This window comes from Ictalurus punctatus, chromosome 1 (genome assembly GCF_001660625.3).
Source record: "Ictalurus punctatus breed USDA103 chromosome 1, Coco_2.0, whole genome shotgun sequence".
NCBI lineage: Eukaryota > Metazoa > Chordata > Actinopteri > Siluriformes > Ictaluridae > Ictalurus > Ictalurus punctatus.
The window spans coordinates 37,618,792-37,640,823 of record NC_030416.2 but is presented as its reverse complement, the minus strand read 5'-3'; the positions used below and the strand labels follow the sequence as shown (position 1 = coordinate 37,640,823).

General features: G+C 36.9%; 2 protein-coding genes and 1 long non-coding RNA gene across 6 annotated transcripts; all 3 read left to right on the top strand.

The window, feature by feature from the left end:
- The first annotated feature begins 1,252 nt into the window (after positions 1–1,252).
- Positions 1,253–5,032, top strand: LOC128634261 (pentraxin fusion protein). Of its 2 annotated transcripts, none has more exons than XM_053684559.1 (3): positions 1,253–1,408; positions 1,611–1,675; positions 4,123–5,032. In XM_053684559.1, exons 2-3 carry the CDS (start codon positions 1,615–1,617, stop codon positions 4,764–4,766), a joined length of 705 nt encoding a protein of 234 aa, XP_053540534.1. In that variant the 5' UTR covers positions 1,253–1,408; positions 1,611–1,614; the 3' UTR covers positions 4,767–5,032. The 2 variants fall into 2 exon arrangements, with proteins under 2 accessions (XP_053540534.1, XP_053540530.1); XM_053684555.1 differs by having other exon boundaries at positions 1,262–1,408; positions 4,120–5,032.
- Positions 5,033–7,974: 2,942 nt separating this feature from the next.
- LOC128633659 (uncharacterized) lies at positions 7,975–10,946 on the top strand. 2 transcript variants are annotated; one of them, XR_008397068.1, is made up of 3 exons: positions 7,975–8,418; positions 9,913–10,035; positions 10,119–10,946. It is a non-coding gene; the product is annotated as an uncharacterized LOC128633659 (long non-coding RNA). The 2 variants fall into 2 exon arrangements; XR_008397066.1 differs by lacking the exon at positions 7,975–8,418 and having other exon boundaries at positions 8,683–10,035.
- Positions 10,947–14,977: 4,031 nt separating this feature from the next.
- LOC128634214 (involucrin) lies at positions 14,978–21,403 on the top strand. Of its 2 annotated transcripts, none has more exons than XM_053684502.1 (4): positions 14,978–15,156; positions 18,101–18,151; positions 18,266–19,298; positions 21,041–21,403. In XM_053684502.1, the coding sequence occupies exons 1-3, from the start codon at positions 15,132–15,134 to the stop codon at positions 19,264–19,266; spliced, it is 1,077 nt and encodes a 358-aa protein (XP_053540477.1). In that variant the 5' UTR covers positions 14,978–15,131; the 3' UTR covers positions 19,267–19,298; positions 21,041–21,403. The 2 variants fall into 2 exon arrangements, with proteins under 2 accessions (XP_053540477.1, XP_053540483.1); XM_053684508.1 differs by having other exon boundaries at positions 14,978–15,160.
- The last annotated feature ends 629 nt before the right edge of the window (positions 21,404–22,032 follow it).

Genomic DNA, 22,032 nt, shown 5'->3' with positions numbered 1-22,032 from the left:
CTCAAGTGTCAGTGCTTCCGCCTCACCGCGTCCGGGGCGGCGGCTACGTAGTAGACGATCCAGGCGGATAGCTACGCTGATGAGTGAGTCGAGGGTCAAAAGGTCATCGCGGCACGCCAGCTCTGTTAAGATGTCAGCATTTAATCCCCGGCGAAACATGGCCTTTAGAGCGGGTTGATTCCATCTGCTCCGGGCGGCGACAGTGCGAAATTCGAGGGCGTAATCCGCCACACTCCGTGATCCCTGCGCCATGGACATTAAGTCCTCCCCAGTCTCCCGGCCATCTGGAGAGTGATCGAATACCGTGCGGAAGCGTGATGTCAGCTGCTCAAACGTGCTGATACGGTTCCCTTCTTGTTCCCATTCCGCGGTAGCCCAGAGGAGAGCTTTCCCGGTTAAAAGTTCCATGAAGTGGATGATCTTCTGACTCTCCGTCATGTCTGGGTACATGGAAAAGAACAGGGAGCACTGGAGTAAAAAACCCCGGCAGCGTGCAGGATCTCCATCATACTTCTCCGGCGCTGGAGTGGGAGGGAAGCGTGGGGTCGGCACCGTAGCAGGCTGCGCAGCTTGATTTAACCGAGCTACCTGCTCAGTTAGGTAGGCGAGACGTTGATCATGTTCGCTAAGCATCCGGCCATGTCCCTCGATGGCGTTCGGCCAGCGATTTCCCGCTGCCTCCATTAATAGTCGAAGTATTCTGTCACGAACCTTGAGACGGTACGGAAGCAGGCGCGGGAGGCGAGTGAACAGAGTAGAGTCGGGAAGTTCCGGAAGCGTAGTCGTAGAGTCAGCAAGGGTCAAGCGATCGGGCAAACAATACAAATGGGGATATCCAGATAGCGTAGTCGAGACGAGAAGCGAGGGTTGAGGATTATAAGAAACAACGAACTAGAAGAGCTTGGTAACGCAGCAAACTAATTTACTGAGCGTATACTTCGCGTAGATTCTGGGTGGATGTCTTCCCTAAGTACTAGTGTGTGTGTGTGTGTGTGATTGGTGCCAGGTGTGTCTGATCAGAACTCCGGGGATGGTGAGCGCATGCGTGCCTGAGAAGTGAGTATTGCATCTTGGGAATTTGAGTTCTGATCGGACCGAGCTGTGACAGATAGATGTACTATCGTTTAAAAAAATAAAAATAAATAAATAAATATATATATATATATTTATATATTTATATATATATATATATATATATATATATATATATTTTTTTTTTTTAAAACAGGGAGACAGAATGTTAATTCATCGCATGGAAAAAAATCATGCAAACATTTTTTTCTGTGAGACTGGGTTGGATATGCCCAACCTCCTCCCACACGTTTCTTTATAAATCCACTGTGATGTACAAGTGCAAGTCATTCTAAGCAAAAGCTGCATTTTTCTTTCAAAAGAAGTATTCAAAAAAGTAAGTTTTCATAAAATGTGCCGTTTATATTATAATCATCTGCAAAATATGTGTTTTGTAATCAAATTAAAATGTCTGCAGTAATATTTCTGTGGTACCATAATTTCATTAAGATATACAGTATAACTCTTATATATAACTGTTATGATTATTTCTAATAATTTAACTATGTAACTTCCTATTAAATAATAAACAATTGCAGTAAGATGAAGATGAAGGTGACTGTGGTGTTGTTGCTTCTTCTGGTTCTGGCCTCAGCCACTGACTGTAAGTTTCTATCAACATTTTATGTCAAATCAAATTAAGAATCCTTTAGGAAAATGTTTACATTTATGTGACTAAAATGTTTACGTTACTGTGACTATTTGCTGTTGGTGTTTTGTTAATGACCTCAGACTTCATATAATTTAAATCAACTGAGTAAAATGTTTTATTGGTATAGTGCTTTTAACAATATGTGTTATCACAAATCAGCTTTACAGAAATACTGGTGTAGATAATACATGGTACTACTTCAATTAAACTGCATAAAACCACATTTTGTTAATCAAATTCAAATTTTAAAAGTTAAAATGATATTTTATCCACAAGGCACTGCTTTAATTATTATTATTATTATTATTATTATTATTATTGTTGTTGTTATTATTATTAACAACAACATTGTTATTATTATTATTGTTGTTATTATTATTATTATTAAGAACAATAATAATAATAAGAAGCGGAAGGAGAAGAAGGAGAAGGAGGAGAAGAAGAAGAAGAAGTACAGCCACAAGCAGCAATCTGTGGGGTCCAAGCATTCTTCCCAAATAGCTTCACCAATGACCAGTTCTTACCAAATGTGATAGAACAATAAAGATTCCATATATAAACCCATTTATCAAGTTTTATGATGATACAGTACTGTGCAAAAGTCTTAGGCACCCGATTTTGTTTAAGTACAAACTATGTTATAGATTTTTATTCTATGAGTACTACATTTTCAAGTCAGTTCAAAAACATTTCTTTCCTAGCATTAGTTTCCCAGCACAAAATTAAATGTTACAGAAAAATGTTTATATTTTAGTAAATAAAGCAGCGTATTATGTAAGAAACACTTTTCAGATTAAAAAAACAACAACATACTGAAGGCTGCTGGGTTTTGCTGCAAAAATAAGAACATGGTCTGCATGTGTTGATTACAACAGTCCGATCGGTTCAATTAAACATCACTTCCTATTTTGTAGTTTTGTGAGCACTTGCAAAATAAAAGTAAATAGTAACTAATATTTATTAGACCTTTACATTTTCGACACTGATGAATTGGAATAGGTTAAGGTATATTAGGTAGTAGATCTCCAGGAGGAAGCTAAGGCTTAGCTATTGGGAATTAATGTCGAAGTGATCAATACTTAATTAGGAGTTATTATAAAACATCCATAGAGTTTTCTGACTTCAACTTTAAGTGTTTAAAAAAAATAACTTAAGTACAAGGTCAGAATGGCATTTAAATGAGACGCACCTGCTTTAGAGGAATTTTACGCCCTTTCGTAATGCTCCCGTAACTTCTGAATAGCGCTCAATTCTGTAGTAATGTCTGCGGTCTGAATATTGATGTATTCAATGGCAATTTTAGATCCTTACTGTGTTCCCAAATATGATCCCATATGTTCATATTGAACATCCTTTCAACACACTGAGTACTGTTTGTCTTTACTCTTCTACACCTTTATACTGTAATGATTTATAGTCTCACTATCCATCTCCCATAAAAGGATGGGTTCCCTTTTGAATCTGATTCCTCTCAAAGTTCCTTCATCTCTGGGAGTTTTCCCTCATCACCTTCACCACTGTTTTATTCATTAAATCTACAGTATGTCTGAATGACTACGTTTACATGGACAGCAATAATCTAATTATTGACCTTAATCTAAGTAAGGTAATAATGTGATTAAGGTGTTTACATGAGTCGCTTTTAGAATACTCCTGTCATGTTCCCATTTTACATGTTATTGATCATAATTAGATTAACAGCCTGCGTCATTACGTCACCGCGCCACGCCGTCAGACGTCCCTCCAGAATTTCCCGTATCAACATACAGTTCGTCCTCGTTATGGTACCGTATACAGTTTTGGGTGTTTTTATTAAATTTTTTTACGAACGCTTCAAGTGCGGTTAATTATTAGTCGTGCTATACGTGCAAATAGACGACTGCTTGAAGCCGTGGGCTGCGTCTCAAATCGCATACTTACCTACTGTATAGTAGCGGAGATACATGTATTTTTCCCCACTACAGGCCTATAGTAGGCAAGTATGCAGTTTGGGACACAGCCGAACTCACTTGTTCGCCGTAAAGCGTAAAACTGCCGTGTGTGATCGTGTCCTGTCGCAAAATGCTGTGAAAATGCTCACACGACGTTCATAATGTGATTAAGGTGTTTACATGTCTGTAATGCACGTCCATAATACGATTAAAACAGGAGTAATCCACCTGTCTTAATTCGATTAGAGCTTAATTAGATTATGACCTTAATTAGATTAAGGTTGCTGTTTACATGGTAGTTTCTTAATCAAATTATGGTCTTAATTAGATAAAGAGTGGATTATTGTTGTCCATGTAAACGCAGTCATTGTGTTCATTATGGCTAGCACATGAATAAAAACAGTTAATAGAAGTGCACATGAGGTTTTTGGACACAACTGTACTATTCTGTGTTATTTTTCCCAGTAGGTAAGGTGTTTGTCTTCCCTGAAGAGTCAAGCTCTGCCTATGTGCAACTCACACCAATGAAACCTCTGAATTTGCAGGCCTTCACACTCTGTATGCGCGTTGCTACTCAAATCTGGTACAAGCGAGAGATCATCCTGTTCGCTTATCGCACTCAAGGGGCTGACGAGCTCAATGTGTGGAGAGAAAAAAATGGAAGACTTTCTCTATACTTGAGAAGCAGTAAAGATGGTGCATTCTTTACTCTCCCGGTGCTGTCAGCTTTACCCACTCATCTGTGTGTCACCTGGGATTCGAGCACTGGAAACACCGCATTTTGGGTGGACGGACGCCGCAGCATGCTGACCATCTACAGGCATGGCCATAATGTACATCCAAATGGAGCTATAATTATCGGACAGGATCCTGATTCATTTTTGGGTAAATTTGACGTACATCAGAGCTTTGTGGGTGAAATTACAGATGTACACATGTTTGATAGTGTTCTGAGGGAATGTCAGATTGAGCAGCTGTATGCGAAACAATACAATGCTCCGAGTGGGAACGTGCTCAACTGGGATTTTCTGAAGTACAAAATCCATGGGAATGTTGTTGAGAGGTACACGTACCAGGAATACTCTAAAAAAGTCTCTGACACCTGCAAATGAATTTCTCTCCTTTGATTTCCATGTCTAATAGACTATCTAATGTGACTATCATTCCTGATGAATCAGTGTCTGTGATTAAGATATAAAATGTATTCTTAGAGAAATCCTCTGTTTCTGAAACAAAAATGCATATTAGCTCAATCTTAGATTTCACCAGATTACTGATTTATCCTCTCTTCCATTTTCTTCCTACTGTGTAACTTTAAAACTCTGCATCACAAAAACTGTTTTGTTGGAGGCGTTCTTTGAATAAATCTGACAAAATATTTTGGACTGATTTATTTGTCATTATTCAAGAAATTGCATTAAATGTATTCATTTAGCAGACGCTTTTATCCAAAGCGACTTACAAATGAGAAAATAGAAGCAAAGAAAGAAATTATACATTTAATTTAGCAGAAATACTAAATACTGAAATTTTGTTCAGAAAGCTATGTACTACAGAGACCTCATTTTAATACAAATACAAATCTATTGCTTTGGCCTTTAATATGAGTGCTAGCTGTATGGGGTGGTGGCCCTCGCTATTGCAGCCTCCTGTGATAATGAGTCTGTTGCTGTCCAGCCCAGACCTCAAAGAATTAAGGGAGATCTCTCATCCACGCCTCATTAGTCTCGGCTTCGAGTCAACCGAAAATAAAACATCTGTATTCTTATTAACAAACACCACGTTGTCACCTGAGTGTAAACTGATGGTTGGCCAGTCGAGCTACTCATCTCTACACTGTGGCCCCTAACTACATAGTGTCACAGTCTTCGGGAGGTTCTTGTCTTCTGCATGAACGTCTTAAATCAGTTGTGCTTGGAGAGATGTACATCAGCCTGTGATGACCTCAAAAGAGCTTAGCACCTTTGTAGTTCTCCTTCCAGTTGGGAAACGTTCCACCCATCTCAAGAATTTATCTCCCATCACAAACACATTTTGAAGCAGACAATTTAATGTAGTTCATTTGCAAATAGTCTTAATTTAGTGTAAGTTTATCATCATGCCCTTTAGACTGTAAATATAAAACTGTTATAACACCAGACCACACACAGGACATCGTCAGATATTTAATTTCTGTCATTACCTGGACATGATGAGTTTGTGAGTTTAAGTGGAAACCGAGACCCCCACCAGGGAAAGTGGAAGGAAAATGAATGAATGAATAAATGAATGAACGATAGCTAAAGTGGACAGTCCAATGAACATAAAATACAGTATAGTTAGTATAGGAACCTCAAACCCTATTACTTTTTCCTTCATATCCATATATGGACGTGTGATTCACAAATATAACATTTTCTTTTCTATAAAAAGGAACAGTGCACACATTGGGTTTTGTTGATCTCTGCACCTCACTGCAATGACTGAGCTGCATTACTGGATGATTTAGTGCAGGACAAACTTAGGAGGCACTGTTTCACTGTTTAGTCTTCATTTGATCTTTTTCAGCTCTTTGTCAGATTTGCCTTTTATGGAGTTTTGTGGGCGTGGTTAAATGTAAATCAGCTGTGCCAGGAAAGTGCTTGGTCATTTATGACTGTTTGGCATTTATCATCATGCACACACAAATACAAACAAAATGAGTGAAACTATTATTATTATTATTATTATTATTATTATTATTATTATTAACAACAACAACAACAATAAGCCTAATTTGTATAGCAAACGTCATACATTTAAAATCTGAAAGTGTTTTACAGTGTGAAATATACAGAAACAAAAAAGGCAGTCAAACATGAAATTGTAAAACAGGCAAACAATAAAAATACAATAAATAATAACACTGAGAATAAAAAGAATAAAATAATGCAAACATGAAAGAGAAAATGTTTAAATAAAAATGTGTAAAATAGAGCAAAACATTAATTAAAATAATTAAATAATTAAAATAATGTAAAATGTTAGTGCATAAACGTGAAGAGCTCTTTTTAAGTTTCACACATGGACTATAGAAAAGGCATGAGGTGACACTCTTAAGTGTCATCTTAAGACACGATTCTGAATATTGTTTATCAGGTGTTTATCAGGTGCTGTGGTGCTAAAATATGTAAAATTTAATAATCAAAAGATTCAGTCAATTCTAAAGGAAACAGGCAGCAGTGTGTGATGCTCAAACCGGTCTAATATAATGATACTAATGAGTTTTTATTGGTCACGTATATATTACATCACAGTGAAATTCTTTTCTTCACAAACCCCAGCATGTCAGGAAGTTGGGGTCAGAGCACAGGGTCAGACATGATACATCGCCCCCAGAGCAGAGAGGGTTAAGGGCCTTGCTCAAGGGCCCGACAGTGGCAGCTTGGCAGTGCTGGGGCTTGAACCCCCGACCTTCTGATCAGTAACCCAGAGCCTTAAACATCAAACCACCACTGGCCCATGTGTGCATGTTTTCTAGTATGTGTTAATATTCTGAAGAATACACTGAAGAAACGACATCATGTTAAAATCTGAGGGGAAATATCTAAACATAAAGAGTCTGAAGCTTGTGGCAATTTTTATAAAAAGTACAAAATAATTTGTATCAGACCCACAATCAATCAGACACACAAACAGGGTGAAAATGACCTGAGCTTGATTACCACAGATGTCTCCTTGATAAAGAGAGACGCCATAAACATGCTGGAGATGAAGTGGCTTGAAGTTTTAGCACTGAGCGCCCTCTGGTGAGAGCAACAGGTAAGTGTTAATACATGATTAAACACCAAGCATGCGCAGACATGCAGGTAGGAATTTAAAAAGGCCAGACTGCAGTGCTTAGAGTACTGAATTCATTCATTCTTTCTCTCTCTCTCTCTCTCTCTCTCTCTCTCTCTCTCTCTCTCTCTCTCTCTCTCTCTCTCTCTCTCACACACACACACACACACACACGGTCGTGCCTCTCAGCCCTGTCTTACTTATGTAGATACATTTTGCCTGGACAGCCAATTTATCATCAGTTGAAGATGTTTAGTCCTGTTGAGCGAAGTTGTTATGAGAGGTTGTAAAGAAATATTGTTTATAAACTATATTACCAAATGCATTAAAACTTAAAATATGTTTTTTTTTCAGGATCTTACGTTTGCGATATGACCTTACTGTAATGTGATTTGATTAGAGTCCATCATGCATCATCAAAATGGAGAACTGAGCTGGAAATGTTGATTTAGCTGTGCCTGTCATGAGCCCATGATTCCAGGGTAGTATTAATTTTCTCTTGGTCAAATGACTTCATCTGTCACTGTTAATGAACAAAATAGTCACTCAGTCACACAGATCATAGATCTACTCAGTTATCCAGATCTATTTTTACTGAATTTTGTATAAATCTCAGCAACAGGATTGTTCTTTTTGGCTGCTGAATATTTAAATACTTCTGCTCCTGTGATTTGCATAAACACTTTTGCTTTCACTTCATACTCTGGCTTCACAAGTTCTCTAGTGAGTCCTTGCAGATAAACCTGTCCTACAAAGAGCTAGCACCTTGCATATGGATTCACACTTTAAATTTATGTCATGAATCCCTGCAAACTACCAGTTTGTTTAGATCAGTCCTGCACATCGGCTTGGAGGAGTTTTATCCTGTTCCTCAGTACAGAACAGCTTCAACTCTGGGGTGTTGGTGGGTTTCCTCACATGAACTGCTCGCTTCAGGTTCTTCCACAACATTTCTACTGGATTAAGGTCAGGACTTTGACTTGGCCGTTCCAAAACATTCACTTTATTCTTCTTTAACTATTCTTTAGTAGAACGACTCGTGTGTTTAGGGTCGTTGTCTTGCTGCATGAATCACTTTCTCTTCAGAGTCAGTTCATGGATAGATGTCCTGACATTTTCCTTTAGAGTTTGCTGGTATCGTTCAAAATTCATTGTTCCATCAATGATGGAAAGTCGTCCTGGTCCAGATGCAGCAAAACTGGTCCAAACCATGACACCACCACCACCGTGTTTCACAGCTGGGAGAAGGTTCTTATGCTGGAATGCAGTGTTTTCCTTCACTTCTCATTTAAACCAAAAAGTTCTATTTTGGTCTCATCCATCAAATTTTTTTCCCAATAGTCTTCTGGCCTGTTCACGTGATCTTTAGCAAACTGCAGAAGGGCAGCAATGTTCTTTTTGGAGAGCAGTGACTTTCTCCTTGCAGCCCTGCCATGCACAGCATTGTTGACTAGTACAAGCCTTGCTCTTGGAGTGATCTTTGTTGGTCTCCACTCCTGGGGAGGGGAACAATGGCCTTGAATTACCTCTGTTCGTACACAGTCTATCTGACTGTGGATTGGTGGAGTCCAAACTCTTTAGAGACGGTTTTGTAACCTTTTCCAGCAACTCTTTTCCTGAGGTCCTCAGAAATCTCCTTAGTTCGTGCTTTGTATGTACTTCCACACCATGTATTGTTAAGATCAGACTCTGATAGATCCATGTTCTTTAAATAAAACAGGATGCTCACTCACTCACTCACACCTGATCATCATCCCATTGTTCGAAAACACCTGACTCTAATGTCATCTTCAAATGAACTGCTAATCCTAGACGTTCACATACTTTCCACTCACAGAGATGTAATATAGGATCATTTCCCTCGATAAGTAAAAGTACAATTTGTCTCATTTGTTTAATTGGGTTGTCTTTATCTACTTTTAGGACTTGTGTGAAAATCTGATGATGTTCACAAACCTTCAAGCAGCACTGTAAATATATATATATATATATTTTAAATAATTTTGTTTTACTAATTGATTTTTGGTTGCTCTACAGGATGGTTAAAGTTTGGGACTAAACAATGTCCAGACTTTGTCCTGAATTTGTTTTCATGATGCTGTTTGTTTAGAAATGTTCTGTAATACACTCTGGGTTCTTCCAGGAACAGGTGTATTTATAATGAAATCATGTGACACTTTAATTGCACGCAGGTCGACATCATTTAACTAATTAATGATGTCCAATGCAACTCCCCCCTCCCCCCACGCCTCCACATTTTGTGTAGATTATTAATATCATAAAATCCCACTTATGTCCATTTCACTTCCAGGTTGTTACACTATGACCTGTGGTGGACATCTGTGTAGTTCTGAGAGATTTCTATTAGTGTACTGACAATGCAGATACTGATAGTTTCACCAAAAGCATAACAGAGACTATTTAAAAATGTGATTTATTTTTCTTTTTTATTTAACAAAGGCTTTTAACTTCCTGTGTCAACAAACCCAGAACTACAAAACAAGAGGTTCAGCAGACACGTCCGTTTCGAACATCCAGTAACATTTAAATTAATTCTTAAAACTCAGTGTAGTGTTTTTTCAGGTGAGTCCTTACGTCCATAATGTAAAAAAGTCTTTAATTCTTCTAACTGTGTATTTTTAACTGACTCTGATTTTTCTGAATAGTTACAGAGGAGGACGTTCACTCAGTGTGGATTCTTACTGAAAAATGGACACCGTGCTGGACACCTTGAGAGAAAAACTACACGAGGAAACTGAAAACATTTTAGAAATAGTAAAACAAGAGCTCAAACAACGAGAAGAGGAGATTGAGCGTAAAAGACTGAAACTGGAAAAGAAAAAGGAAAAGATTGAGAGGATGAAACAAGAACTACAAGGAGAGATAGAGCAACTGTGAGAAGAAATAGAAGAGAAAGATGGAGAGATAGAGCAACTGAAAGAGAAACTAGAAAATAAAGAGGAAAATATTGACAGAAAGAGACAGAAGCTGGAAAACAGAGATAATGATTTAGAAGAACAAAGACAAGAACTGGAAGAGAAAGATGAAACAATAAACGAACTGCGAGAAGAAATAGAAAAGAAAGATGAAGAGATAGAGCAACTGCAAGAAGAAATAGAAGAGAAAGATGAAGAGATAGAGCAACTGAAAGAGGAACTAGAAAATAAAGATGGAGAGATAGAGAGAATGAAACAGGAACTAGAGGAGAAGGTTGGGGAGATATGTGGTATATTTGATTATTAATGTAATGTGATGCTAATTCACATTCTCACCAGTGCAGATTTTTAAGAACTCCTGAAGAAACGGGTGTGTACAGTTCTGATTAGTTAAGATTAGGGTCAAAATGAGGATAATTTGTTTTTAGATTGATTAGTAAAAATGGGCTAAGTCTCATTCTCACAGCAGGATGTGTGTGCGAGAGAGAATCCATACTGCACATGTACTACTTCCATTCTGTCTACAGGAGAATAAATAATTCCCCAGTAATTTGGGAAGGTGTGGTCTGGTGTCCTTTATAGTAACACAATGCAGAGGGAACGATTGTGTTTTTACAAACTGGTAGAAATAGTACTGATAGTCTATCACAATCACAATATACAGCATTTTTATATAAAAAAATTATGAAAGAAAAATGTAGGAAGAAGGAACAGTTATATTTCTATTGGAGAGTGGGCAGCGTTACTGAGTTCTGGGATTTATTGTTCAGTTTATTATCGAGAGAACAGTTTCTGAGGCCGCATCATGTTACTTCAAGGCCAAAGGTTAAGTAAACAAGGAAGAAACAAACAAGGGGCTACTCTAGTAATAATTCAGTTGAGTAAAAGTTAAATGAATGATTAAAAAAATAATTAAAGTAATAAGAAATAACGCGTCTGGTGAAAAGTTTAAAGTTTGTTACAACAACTAATCCAAAAAATGTTCTCTAACAATGCATCTGTGAACAATTATAGTATAAACTATCTAAATTTGCTGAAGTGAACCCCAGCTCACTTAAAAACGGTCAAGTGGATATAAAAAGTTTACACACCCCTGTTGAAAGTGCAGGTTTATCTGATGTAAAAAAATGTAAGATAAATCATGTCAGATCTTTTTCCACCTTTAAAGTGAAACAGCAACCAACAAAATTCAAGTAAAAAACAAATAGAAACCTTTTAGGAGAAAAAAATACAAACCTGCACATACTGTCTTTTATTATTATTGTTTTTGAATATTGATTAAATTAAATATGACTTATACTGTCATATGTGAATAAATATGTGAATAAATGCAGTGAATACATTAATTATATAAAGTTTATATTATAGAAATAAATTAGACTAAAGTACTCTTTATAAAAATTTACTACAGTAGAGTAGTATGATATAATTATACGTAAGAAGTATCATTAATTAAGTGAAACATACCATAGCAGTGAACAATGTGTTTAATTACTGTAATGAGTCCATGATTTCACAGGGTTACACCTCATGGTTTTACATTTGCTTTGTCTTCTGAAACCTCGCCCTCTGCATTTAAACACATTTTGGAGAAAATGAAACTGAGGGGAGGAAACGTACACGAGCAGCTCTCAGCAGTGTGAGGTGTAATACACCTGAAGACTGTGTTTTCATTAAGAAATGGCTGATGACTCATCAGATGTCTGTAAGTAAGTTTCTGTGAACCCTTGTTGTTGCTCATATCTGTATATATTTGATTTGTTGAGTTTCTGAAGTTAACACGGCGCTCATTGATTATAAATAGAAACAACACGACATGACTTTTCTTTTCTTTTCGGATATTGATACCCATTCAATATTGTTTTCTTTCTTTTTTTTAAATAAACATTTTACAAACTCTTTAACACTAAAATTATGTACATTGTGTTACACAATGGAGGTTGAGACAGATGTAAATGCAGGTAGAGCAGTTCAATGGAAACGAGACAAACACTGAGCAAACTCACAGGTAAGCCAGGTGATCAGGAAACCGGATAAACTACATTTACATTTACATTTACGTCATTTGGCCGATGTTCTTATCCAGAGCGACTTACATTTCTATATTTTATACATCTGAGCATTTGAGGGTTAAGGGCCTTGCTCAAGGGTCCAACAGTGGTAGCTTGCAGTGCAGGGGCTTGAACTCCTGAACTTCTGATCAGTAATTAAAATTAATTGGGTTGTCTTTATCTACTTTTAGGACTTGTGTGAAAATCTGATGATATTCACAAACCTTCAAGCAGCACTGTAAATATATATATATATATATATATATATATATATATATATATATATATATATATATATATATAAAATAATTTTGTTTCACTAATTGATTTTTGGTTGCTCTACAGGATGGTTAAAGTTTGGGACTAAACAATGTCCAGACTTTGTCCTGAATTTGTTTTCATGATGCTGTTTGTTTAGAAATGTTCTGTAATAAACTCTGGGTTCTTCCAGGAACAGGTGTATTTATAATGAAATCATGTGACACTTTAATTGCACGCAGGTCGACATCATTTAACTAATTAATGATGTCCAATGCAACTCCCCCCTCCCCCCACGCCTCCACATTTTGTGTAGATTATTAATATCATAAAATCCCACTTATGTCCATTTCACTTCCAGGTTGTTACACTATGACCTGTGGTGGACATCTGTGTAGTTCTGAGAGATTTCTATTAGTGTACTGACAATGCAGATACTGATAGTTTCACCAAAAGCATAACAGAGACTATTTAAAAATGTGATTTATTTTTCTTTTTTATTTAACAAAGGCTTTTAACTTCCTGTGTCAACAAACCCAGAACTACAAAACAAGAGGTTCAGCAGACACGTCCGTTTCGAACATCCAGTAACATTTAAATTAATTCTTAAAACTCAGTGTAGTGTTTTTTCAGGTGAGTCATTACGTCCATAATGTAAAATAGTCTTTAATTCTTCTAACTGTGTATTTTTAACTGACTCTGATTTTTCTGAATAGTTACAGAGGAGGACGTTCACTCAGTGTGGATTCTTACTGAAAAATGGACACCGTGCTGGACACCTTGAGAGAAAAACTACACGAGGAAACTGAAAACATTTTAGAAATAGTAAAACAAGAGCTCGAACAACGAGAAGAGGAGATTGAGCGTAAAAGACTGAAACTGGAAAAGAAAAAGGAAAAGATTGAGAGGATGAAACAAGAACTACAAGAGAAAGATGGAGAGATAGAGCAACTGAAAGAGGAACTAGAAAATAAAGATGGAGAGATAGAGAGAATGAAACAGGAACTAGAGGACAAGGTTGGGGAGATATGTGGTATATTTGATTATTAATGTAATGTGATGCTAATTCACATTCTCACCAGTGCAGATTTTTTAGAACTTCTGAAGAAACGGGTGTGTACAGTTCTGATTAGTTAAGATTAGGGTCAAAATGAGGATAATTTGTTTTTAGATTGATTAGTAAAAATGGGCTAAGTCTCATTCTCACAGCAGGATGTGTGTGCGAGAGAGAATCCATACTGCACATGTACTACTTCCATTCTGTCTACAGGAGAATAAATAAATCCCCAGTAATTTGGGAAGGTGTGGTCTGGTGTCCTTTGTAGTAACACAATGCAGAGGGAACGATTGTGTTTTTACAAACTGGTAGAAATAGTACTGATAGTCTATGACAATCACAATATACAGCATTTTTATATAAAAAAATTATGAAAGAAAAATGTAGGAAGAAGGAACAGTTATATTTCTATTGGAGAGTGGGCAGCGTTACTGAGTTCTGGGATTTATTGTTCAGTTTATTATCGAGAGAACAGTTTCTGAGGCCGCATCATGTTACTTCAAGGCCAAAGGTTAAGTAAACAAGGAAGAAACAAACAAGGGGCTACTCTAGTAATAATTCAGTTGAGTAAAAGTTAAATGAATGATTAAAAAAATAATTAAAGTAATAAGAAATAACGCGTCTGGTGAAAAGTTTAAAGTTTGTTACAACAATTAATCCAAAAAATGTTCTCTAACAATGCATCTGTGAACAATTATAGTATAAACTATATAAATTTGCTGAAGTGAACCCCAGCTCACTTAAAAACGGTCAAGTGGATATAAAAAGTTTACACACCCCTGTTAAAAGTGCAGGTTTATCTGATGTAAAAAAATGTAAGATAAATCATGTCAGATCTTTTTCCACCTTTAAAGTGAAACAGCAACCAACAAAATTCAAGTAAAAAACAAATAGAAACCTTTTAGGAGAAAAAAATACAAACGTGCACATACTGTCTTTTATTATTATTGTTTTTGAATATTGATTAAATTAAATATGACTTCTACTGTCATATGTGAATAAATAATGAATACATATGTGAATAAATGCAGTGAATACATTAATTATATAAAGTTTATATTATAGAAATAAATTATATTAAAGTACTCTTTATAAATATTTACTACAGTAGAGTAGTATGATATAATTATACGTAAAAAGTATCATTAATTAAGTGAAACATACCATAACAGTGAACAATGTGTTTAATTACTGTAATGAGTCCATGATTTCACAGGGTTACACCTCATGGTTTTACATTCGCTTTGTCTTCTGAAACCTCGCCCTCTGCATTTAAACACATTTTGGAGAAAATGAAACTGAGGGGAGGAAACGTACACGAGCAGCTCTCAGCAGTGTGAGGTGTAATACACCTGAAGACTGTGTTTTCATTAAGAAATGGCTGATGACTCATCAGATTTCTGTAAGTAAGTTTCTGTGAACCCTTGTTGTTGCTCATATCTGTATATATTTGATTTTCGTTGAGTTTCTGAAGTTAACACGGCGCTCATTGATTATAAATAGAAACAACACGACATGACTTTTCTTTTCTTTTCGGATATTGATACCCATTCAATATTGTTTTCTTTCTTTTTTAAATAAACATTTTACAATTAAACTCTTTAACATTAAATTATGTACAGTGAGGAGAAAAAGTATTTGATCCCCTGCTGATTTTGTACGTTTGCCCACTGACAAAGAAATGATCAGTCTATAACTTTAATGGTAGATTTATTTGAACAGTGAGAGACAGAATAACAACAAAAAAAAAAACAACAGAAAAACGTATGTCAAAAATGTTATAAATTGATTTGCATTTTAATGAGGGAAATAAGTATTTGACCCCTCTGCAAAACATGACTTAGTACTTGGTGGCAAAACCCTTGTTGGCAATCACAGAGGTCAGACGTTTCTTGTAGTTGGCCACCAGGTTTGCACACATCTCAGGAGGGATTTTGTCCCACTCCTCTTTGCAGATCTTCTCCAAGTCATTAAGGTTTCGAGGCTGACGTTTGGCAACTCGAACCTTCAGCTCCCTCCACAGATTTTCTATGGGATTTAGGTCTGGAGACTGGCTAGACCACTCCAGGACCTTAATGTGCTTCTTCTTGAGCCACTCCTTTGTTGCCTTGGCCGTGTGTTTTGGGTCATCGTCACGCTGGAATACCCATCCACGACCCATTTTCAATGCCCTGGCTGAGGGAAGGAGGTTCTCACCCAAGATTTGACGGTACATGGCCCTGTCCATCGTCCCTTTGATGCGGTGAAGTTGTCCTGCCCCCTTAGCAGAAAAACACCCCCAAAGCATAATGTTTCCACCTCCATGTTTGACGGTGAGGATGGTGTTCCAGGGGTCATAGGCAGCATTCCTCCTCCTCCAAACACGGCGAGTTGAGTTGATGCCAAAGAGCTCCATTTTCGTCTCATCTGACCTCAACACTTTCACCCAGTTGTCCTCTGAATCATTCAGATGTTCATTGGCGAACTTCAGACGGGCATGTATATGTGCGTTCTTGAGCAGGGGGACTTGCGGGCCCTGCAGGATTTCAGTCCTTCACGGCGTAGTGTGTTACCAATTGTTTTCTTGGTGACTATGGTCCCAGCTGCCTTGAGATCATTGACAAGATCCTCCCGTGTAGTTCTGGGCTGATTCCTCACTGTTCTCATGATCACTGCAACTCCACGAGGTGAGATCTTGCATGGAGCCCCAGGCCGAGGGAGATTGACAGTTCTTTTGTGTTTCTTCCATTTGCGAATAATCGCACCAACTGTTGTCACCTTCTCAACAAGCTGCTTGGCAATGGTCTTGTAGCCCATTCCAGACTTGTATAGGTCTACAATCTTGTCCCTGACATCCTTGGAGAGCTCTTTGGTCTTGGCCATGGTGAAGAGTTTGGGATCTGATTGATTGATTGCTTCTGTGGACAGGTGTCTTTTATACAGGTAACAAACTGAGATTAGGAGAACTCCCTTTAAGAGTGTGCTCCTAATCTCAGCTCGTTACCTGTATAAGAGACACCTGGGAGCCAGAAATCTTTCTGATTGAGAGGGGTCAAATACTTACTCATTAAAATGCAAATCAATTTATAACATTTTTGACATGCGTTTTTCTGGATTTTCTTGTTGTTATTCTGTCTCTCACTGTTCAAATAAATCTACCATTAAAATTATAGAATGATCATTTCTTTGTCAGTGGGCAAACGTACAAAATCAGCAGGGGATCAAATACTTCTTTCCCCTCACTGTCCATTGTGTTATACAATGGAGGTTGAGACAAATGTAAATAGAGCAATTCAATGGAAACGAGACAAACACTGAGCAAACTCACAGGTAAGCCAGGTGATCAGGAAACCGGATAAACTACATTTACATTTACATTTACGTCATTTGGCTGATGTTCTTATCCAGAGCGACTTACATTTCTATATTTTATACATCTGAGCATTTGAGGGTTAAGGGCCTTGCTCAAGGGTCCAACAGTGGTAGCTTGCAGTGCAGGGGCTTGAACTCCTGAACTTCTGATCAGTAACCCAGAACCTTCAACCACCGAGCCAACACTGCCACTGCTCTATTAGTAGTAGGAACAAGATTATAAGGAAATCTAACCACACAGTCAGTATCACAATAGCTAACATTGTATCACAAATTTGCTTAAATTTAAATAGTAACCTAAAACTAATGCAGAATGTTGAATATTAAAAATTCCAGACTTTGAATATTTCCTTTCATTGTTTTAAATAAATAAATAAATAAATAAATAATAAAAAAACCTGTTCACTTCTGATGGAAAAAAAATCCCAGATTTCCAGTGTGGTCTTAGACATTTGGACTGGACTGCATGTACGTGAAAACATTTTCACACTCTGAATGATGTTGGACTTTATAACAGTATTAGCAAAGACAGATTAGGATCAGGACCTGAGAGTGAGATATAGTAAAGAACTGAGTCTTACAGAGAGACAGGCATTGAGCAGGACCCGATCAGGGCTAAACTCAGGAAGGGGAAGGAGCAGGACCCAAAGCTAAGACAGAATAAAAAGCAGTGCTTAATATTGAGGCAAAGGCAATGAGCAGTACCTAAAACCAAGTAAGGAGCAGGGCCAAAGACTAAGGCAGGACAAGGAGAAGGGCCTGGTGAGCAACAGTGCACGCAGCAGTGGTCTATCAGGCCATATTCTACATTTGCACAGTACATCAGCATGAAGACTGATTAGTAAATGTGAGTCCCACAATTATTCCTGTGTTGGGTTTAATGCTGGTGGCCATTGTGCTGCTCAGAGAGTTAAACAAGTTTCCTTATAATGAATGCAGAATATTCTGTTTTATATGTATTTTATATGATACCGTCTCTGTTTTACTATATCTAGGTCTAAGTTCTCCTGACACACCAGAAACATATGATTATTGCCCAGTAAAAGGTAAATCAAATATACATATATTTTTTTTATTTTAAAGCACAATGGAATACTCGTATTGAGTTATTATTTTTATTGATCTTTGGTTCTCTTATATCAAGTCTATTTTGTTTTTAGAAATGGGCACAGCTACTGGGAACAATCCCTCACAGACCATAGAGGATACAACAAAGCAAACGTGCAAAATCAAGAAAAATAAGAAGGAAAAGAAAGAAAAACATCTGCATATGAAAGTTAGTTATGAAAAGAAAGAAAAGAATCTGGAAGCAAGAGAGATTGCTGTAGAAAAGAGAGAAACCCATCAGAATAGAAGAGAAATTCATCTGGAAGAGAGAGAAAAGCATCTGAATGAAAAAGAAACGAATTTAGCAGAAAAAGAAAAGCATCTACAACAAAAAGAAATTACTTTGCAAGAGAAAGGAAAGCATCTGGATGGAAAAGAAGTTCAGTTTGAAGAAAAAGAAAAGCATCTGGATGGAAAAGAAATGAATTTAGCAGAAAAAGAAAAGCATCTACAGCAAAGAGGGATTCATTTGCAAGAGAAAGAAAAGCATCTGGATGGAAAAGAAGTTCAATTTGAAGAGAAAGAAAAACAACTGTTTGTAAGAGAGATTAATTTGGGGAAAAGATCAAAATATCTAGAGGGAAGAGAGACTCGCTTGCAAGAGAGAACAAAACATCTGGAAGAAAAAGACATTTCTTTAGAAGGAAGCTTAAAGCATCTGTTGGGGAGAGAGAATAGTTTGCAAGAGAGAACAAAACATCTGGAAGAAAAAGAAGTTTCTTTAGATGAACGTTTAAAGCATCTGTTGGGGAGAGAGAATAGTTTGCAAGAGAGAGGAAAGTGTCTGGATGGAAGAGAGGTTCAACTGGAAAAGAGGGAAATGCGTATAGATAGAAGAGAGAGTCGTGTGGATGAGAGAGAACAGCGCCTGGAGGGAAAGGAGATTCATTTGGAAGAGAAAGAAAAAAATCTTGCACAACATGACCTGAGACATCTTAATTCTGCAGATAGAGAAAATGAAAAACAGGAAAGAAGTTCATTCATGAAAAGTTCCAAGAAGCAAAAGAGAGAACATCCTGATGAAGAAGAGAAAGAGCACTCTGTTGATGAGTAACCCATTCAGTGTAGAAACAGACAGTAGACCTGGTGAGTCAACAGAAAATACTTTTTTTCTGTGTATCTCTATTTATTACTCATTTTCTCTGAAGGACAATTTTCTCACATCACTAGATGTGAGATAGACTAGATAGAATGATGTTTGTCCCATGGCTCATAGCGAGGCTGTGTGATGAATAAGGTCCTGTTCACACCAGGACTATTTTCGCCACAGGTTTTTTTGTGTTCACACCCAGGCGTTAAACGCGTGCGATGCGCTGAATAAAAGTGCAAATTCACTCCCTGACAGTAGATGGAGCTTATTGAAAAGCAGTAATACGCCGTTACACAAGGTGGCGCTGTACAACTTTCTGTTTCTGACACCTGCTCATCACTGAGAAGAAGAGAGCCGGTATTTACGTCTTTAAGCCGTTCACACACTTTTTGTGAACTCTGTAAAGCACTTTTGGGAAATGTAAGATATTTGCTGATTTACGCTGCAACAAATACTTAAAGTTCCCATTTTAAACAGTATACTCTTTTTAAATAAGTAATGATTTTAATTATATCAAAGTCACAGCAATAGCATTCACATACTTACAGGAAGACCAAGATAATTTTATTTTTTAATCTAGTTTTTGGAGGAGGGAGGGGGTGGGTATAAGGCAACTATTGTTGTAAACAAAAAAATTATTTTCGTGCAAATTGATGAACTGGTGACTATGAATAGTCTTTTTTGTGGTCAATATGATAATACGACTACTCAATAATGGGGCTCTTAGATATTTGAATAAGAGGTGAAGAATACTTATACACAGAAGGATTTATTAGCAGTGAGAATTTTATTTCGGGTCATGTACGTACTCTCAGTAAAATGGTGGGATTCTTCTTCTTTTTCGGCTTCGCCTTCGTCTGTAAGACATTTTTGTACTTGAGCGCCATCAAGTCGTACTTTTATGTAACTTCGGTGGCTCCGTGCATGTGAACAAAAACGCGAATCTCATCGGTCGGCCAGTTCTTGACGTGGCACGTCAGGATCGTTGTCTTGCTGCATGACCCACTTTCTCTTCAGATTCTGTTCATGGACGGATGTCCTGATATTTTCCTTTAGAAATCGCTGGTATCGTTCAGAATTCAGCCATCAATGTCTGCAAGTCGTCCTGGTCCAGATGCAGCAAAACAGACCCAAACCATGACACTACCACCACCATGTTTCACAGATGGGATAAAGTTCTTATGCTGGAATGCAGTGTTTTCCTTTCTCCAAACATAACGCTTCTCAAATGTTTATTTTGGTTTATTTTTGTTGCCACAATGTGTTATTTTAGTATAAAGAACTTCAAACGCTTCGAATTCATGTCCAGGTGTGACGACTAGATTATCATTATAAATAACTGTGAGACCTCCGCCTCTGCCATTTAGACGAGTGTGATGTATTTATCTATCTGCGTTTCTGTTTAGCTCGGAGAACAGACACAGTCTTAATATTGTGGAACTAGGTGATGAGTCAGTGCAGCTAGCAGACGGGTCGGTTTAGCCTGCTCAAATGAGGGCTAAAAAAGATTTGCACTTCATGTGCAGTACTAACTGTTACTAACTCCACTCTACCAGGGTTTGATAGGAACTAGATAGGGTGATGTACAGAGACCGCGGCAACAAGAAACTTTAAACTTTAAGTAAAATATCTTATTTAGATAGGCTTTGTAACACCCAAAAATACAAATGTCTACAAACTAGTGGAAAATGTAAACTTTATTGTGACTCAGACTTTGTTTTATTGAATTCTTTTACAGTGCATGAACACCGGCTGGAAGAAGAAACCTTCAGGTGGAAGAAGAGGAAGAAATTAGTACCTTACCTGAATATATACTGGATCTGTACGTGACTTGAATAGAGATCAGAACATTATTCTGATAATAATATTTTTAACAAAGCCACGTTAAAATAAAGAGGACACAAACTCAACAGTCGAGCATGAACAACCACTTATCAAAACTACTTAATATTATGTGTGTCCTGTGAACCGAGCAGCCAGCCAAATTCCCATTCCTGAGTCAGGCAACAAAACTGTAAAAAACAAACAAACAAAAAACTTGCTGATACGACATACGCCTGTGATGTTTATGTGAAAAAAAAAAAACTAATGTAAAAATTAGGTGTTTTTTTTTTTATTTTTAAAAAAATACTTTAAAAAAATATTTTTAAAATTTAAATTCAAGTTTAATGAAATTTAACTTTAATTAATTTTTAAAAAATCATTTTTAATACTTACATACTGTACATACAGTACTGTGCAAAAGTTTTAGGCATATGCAAAGAAATGCTGTAGATGCCTTCAAAATACTGAAATACAGTAAAGAGCAGTAAACAGTAGTAAATGACACAAAGTCAATATTTAGTGTGACAAAAATAAAAATAAAAATAGTAGTCTCAGGTAGAGTTAGTGCAGTTTTATAAGGAAATGAGCTGTAATTTTATTGAGCATCTTGCAGAATGCCGCTTTCTTTACTGATGAACATTTTTCTGTAACATTAATTTTGTGCTGGAAAACTAATGTTTGGGAATCTAAAATGTGTTTGTACTGACTCGATATGTCGAAGTCATCAAATAAAAATCTGTAACAAAGTTTGTACTAAAAAAAAAATAGGTGCCTAAAACTTTTGCACAGTACTGTATGTATTTTTCTTTAGGTTTTTAGTTCCCAAAATCCTTAGGCATATTTGTATACTAATATATGTATTTTGTTGTTATACATTTTTTTTAGATTTAAATTAGCATTCACTGC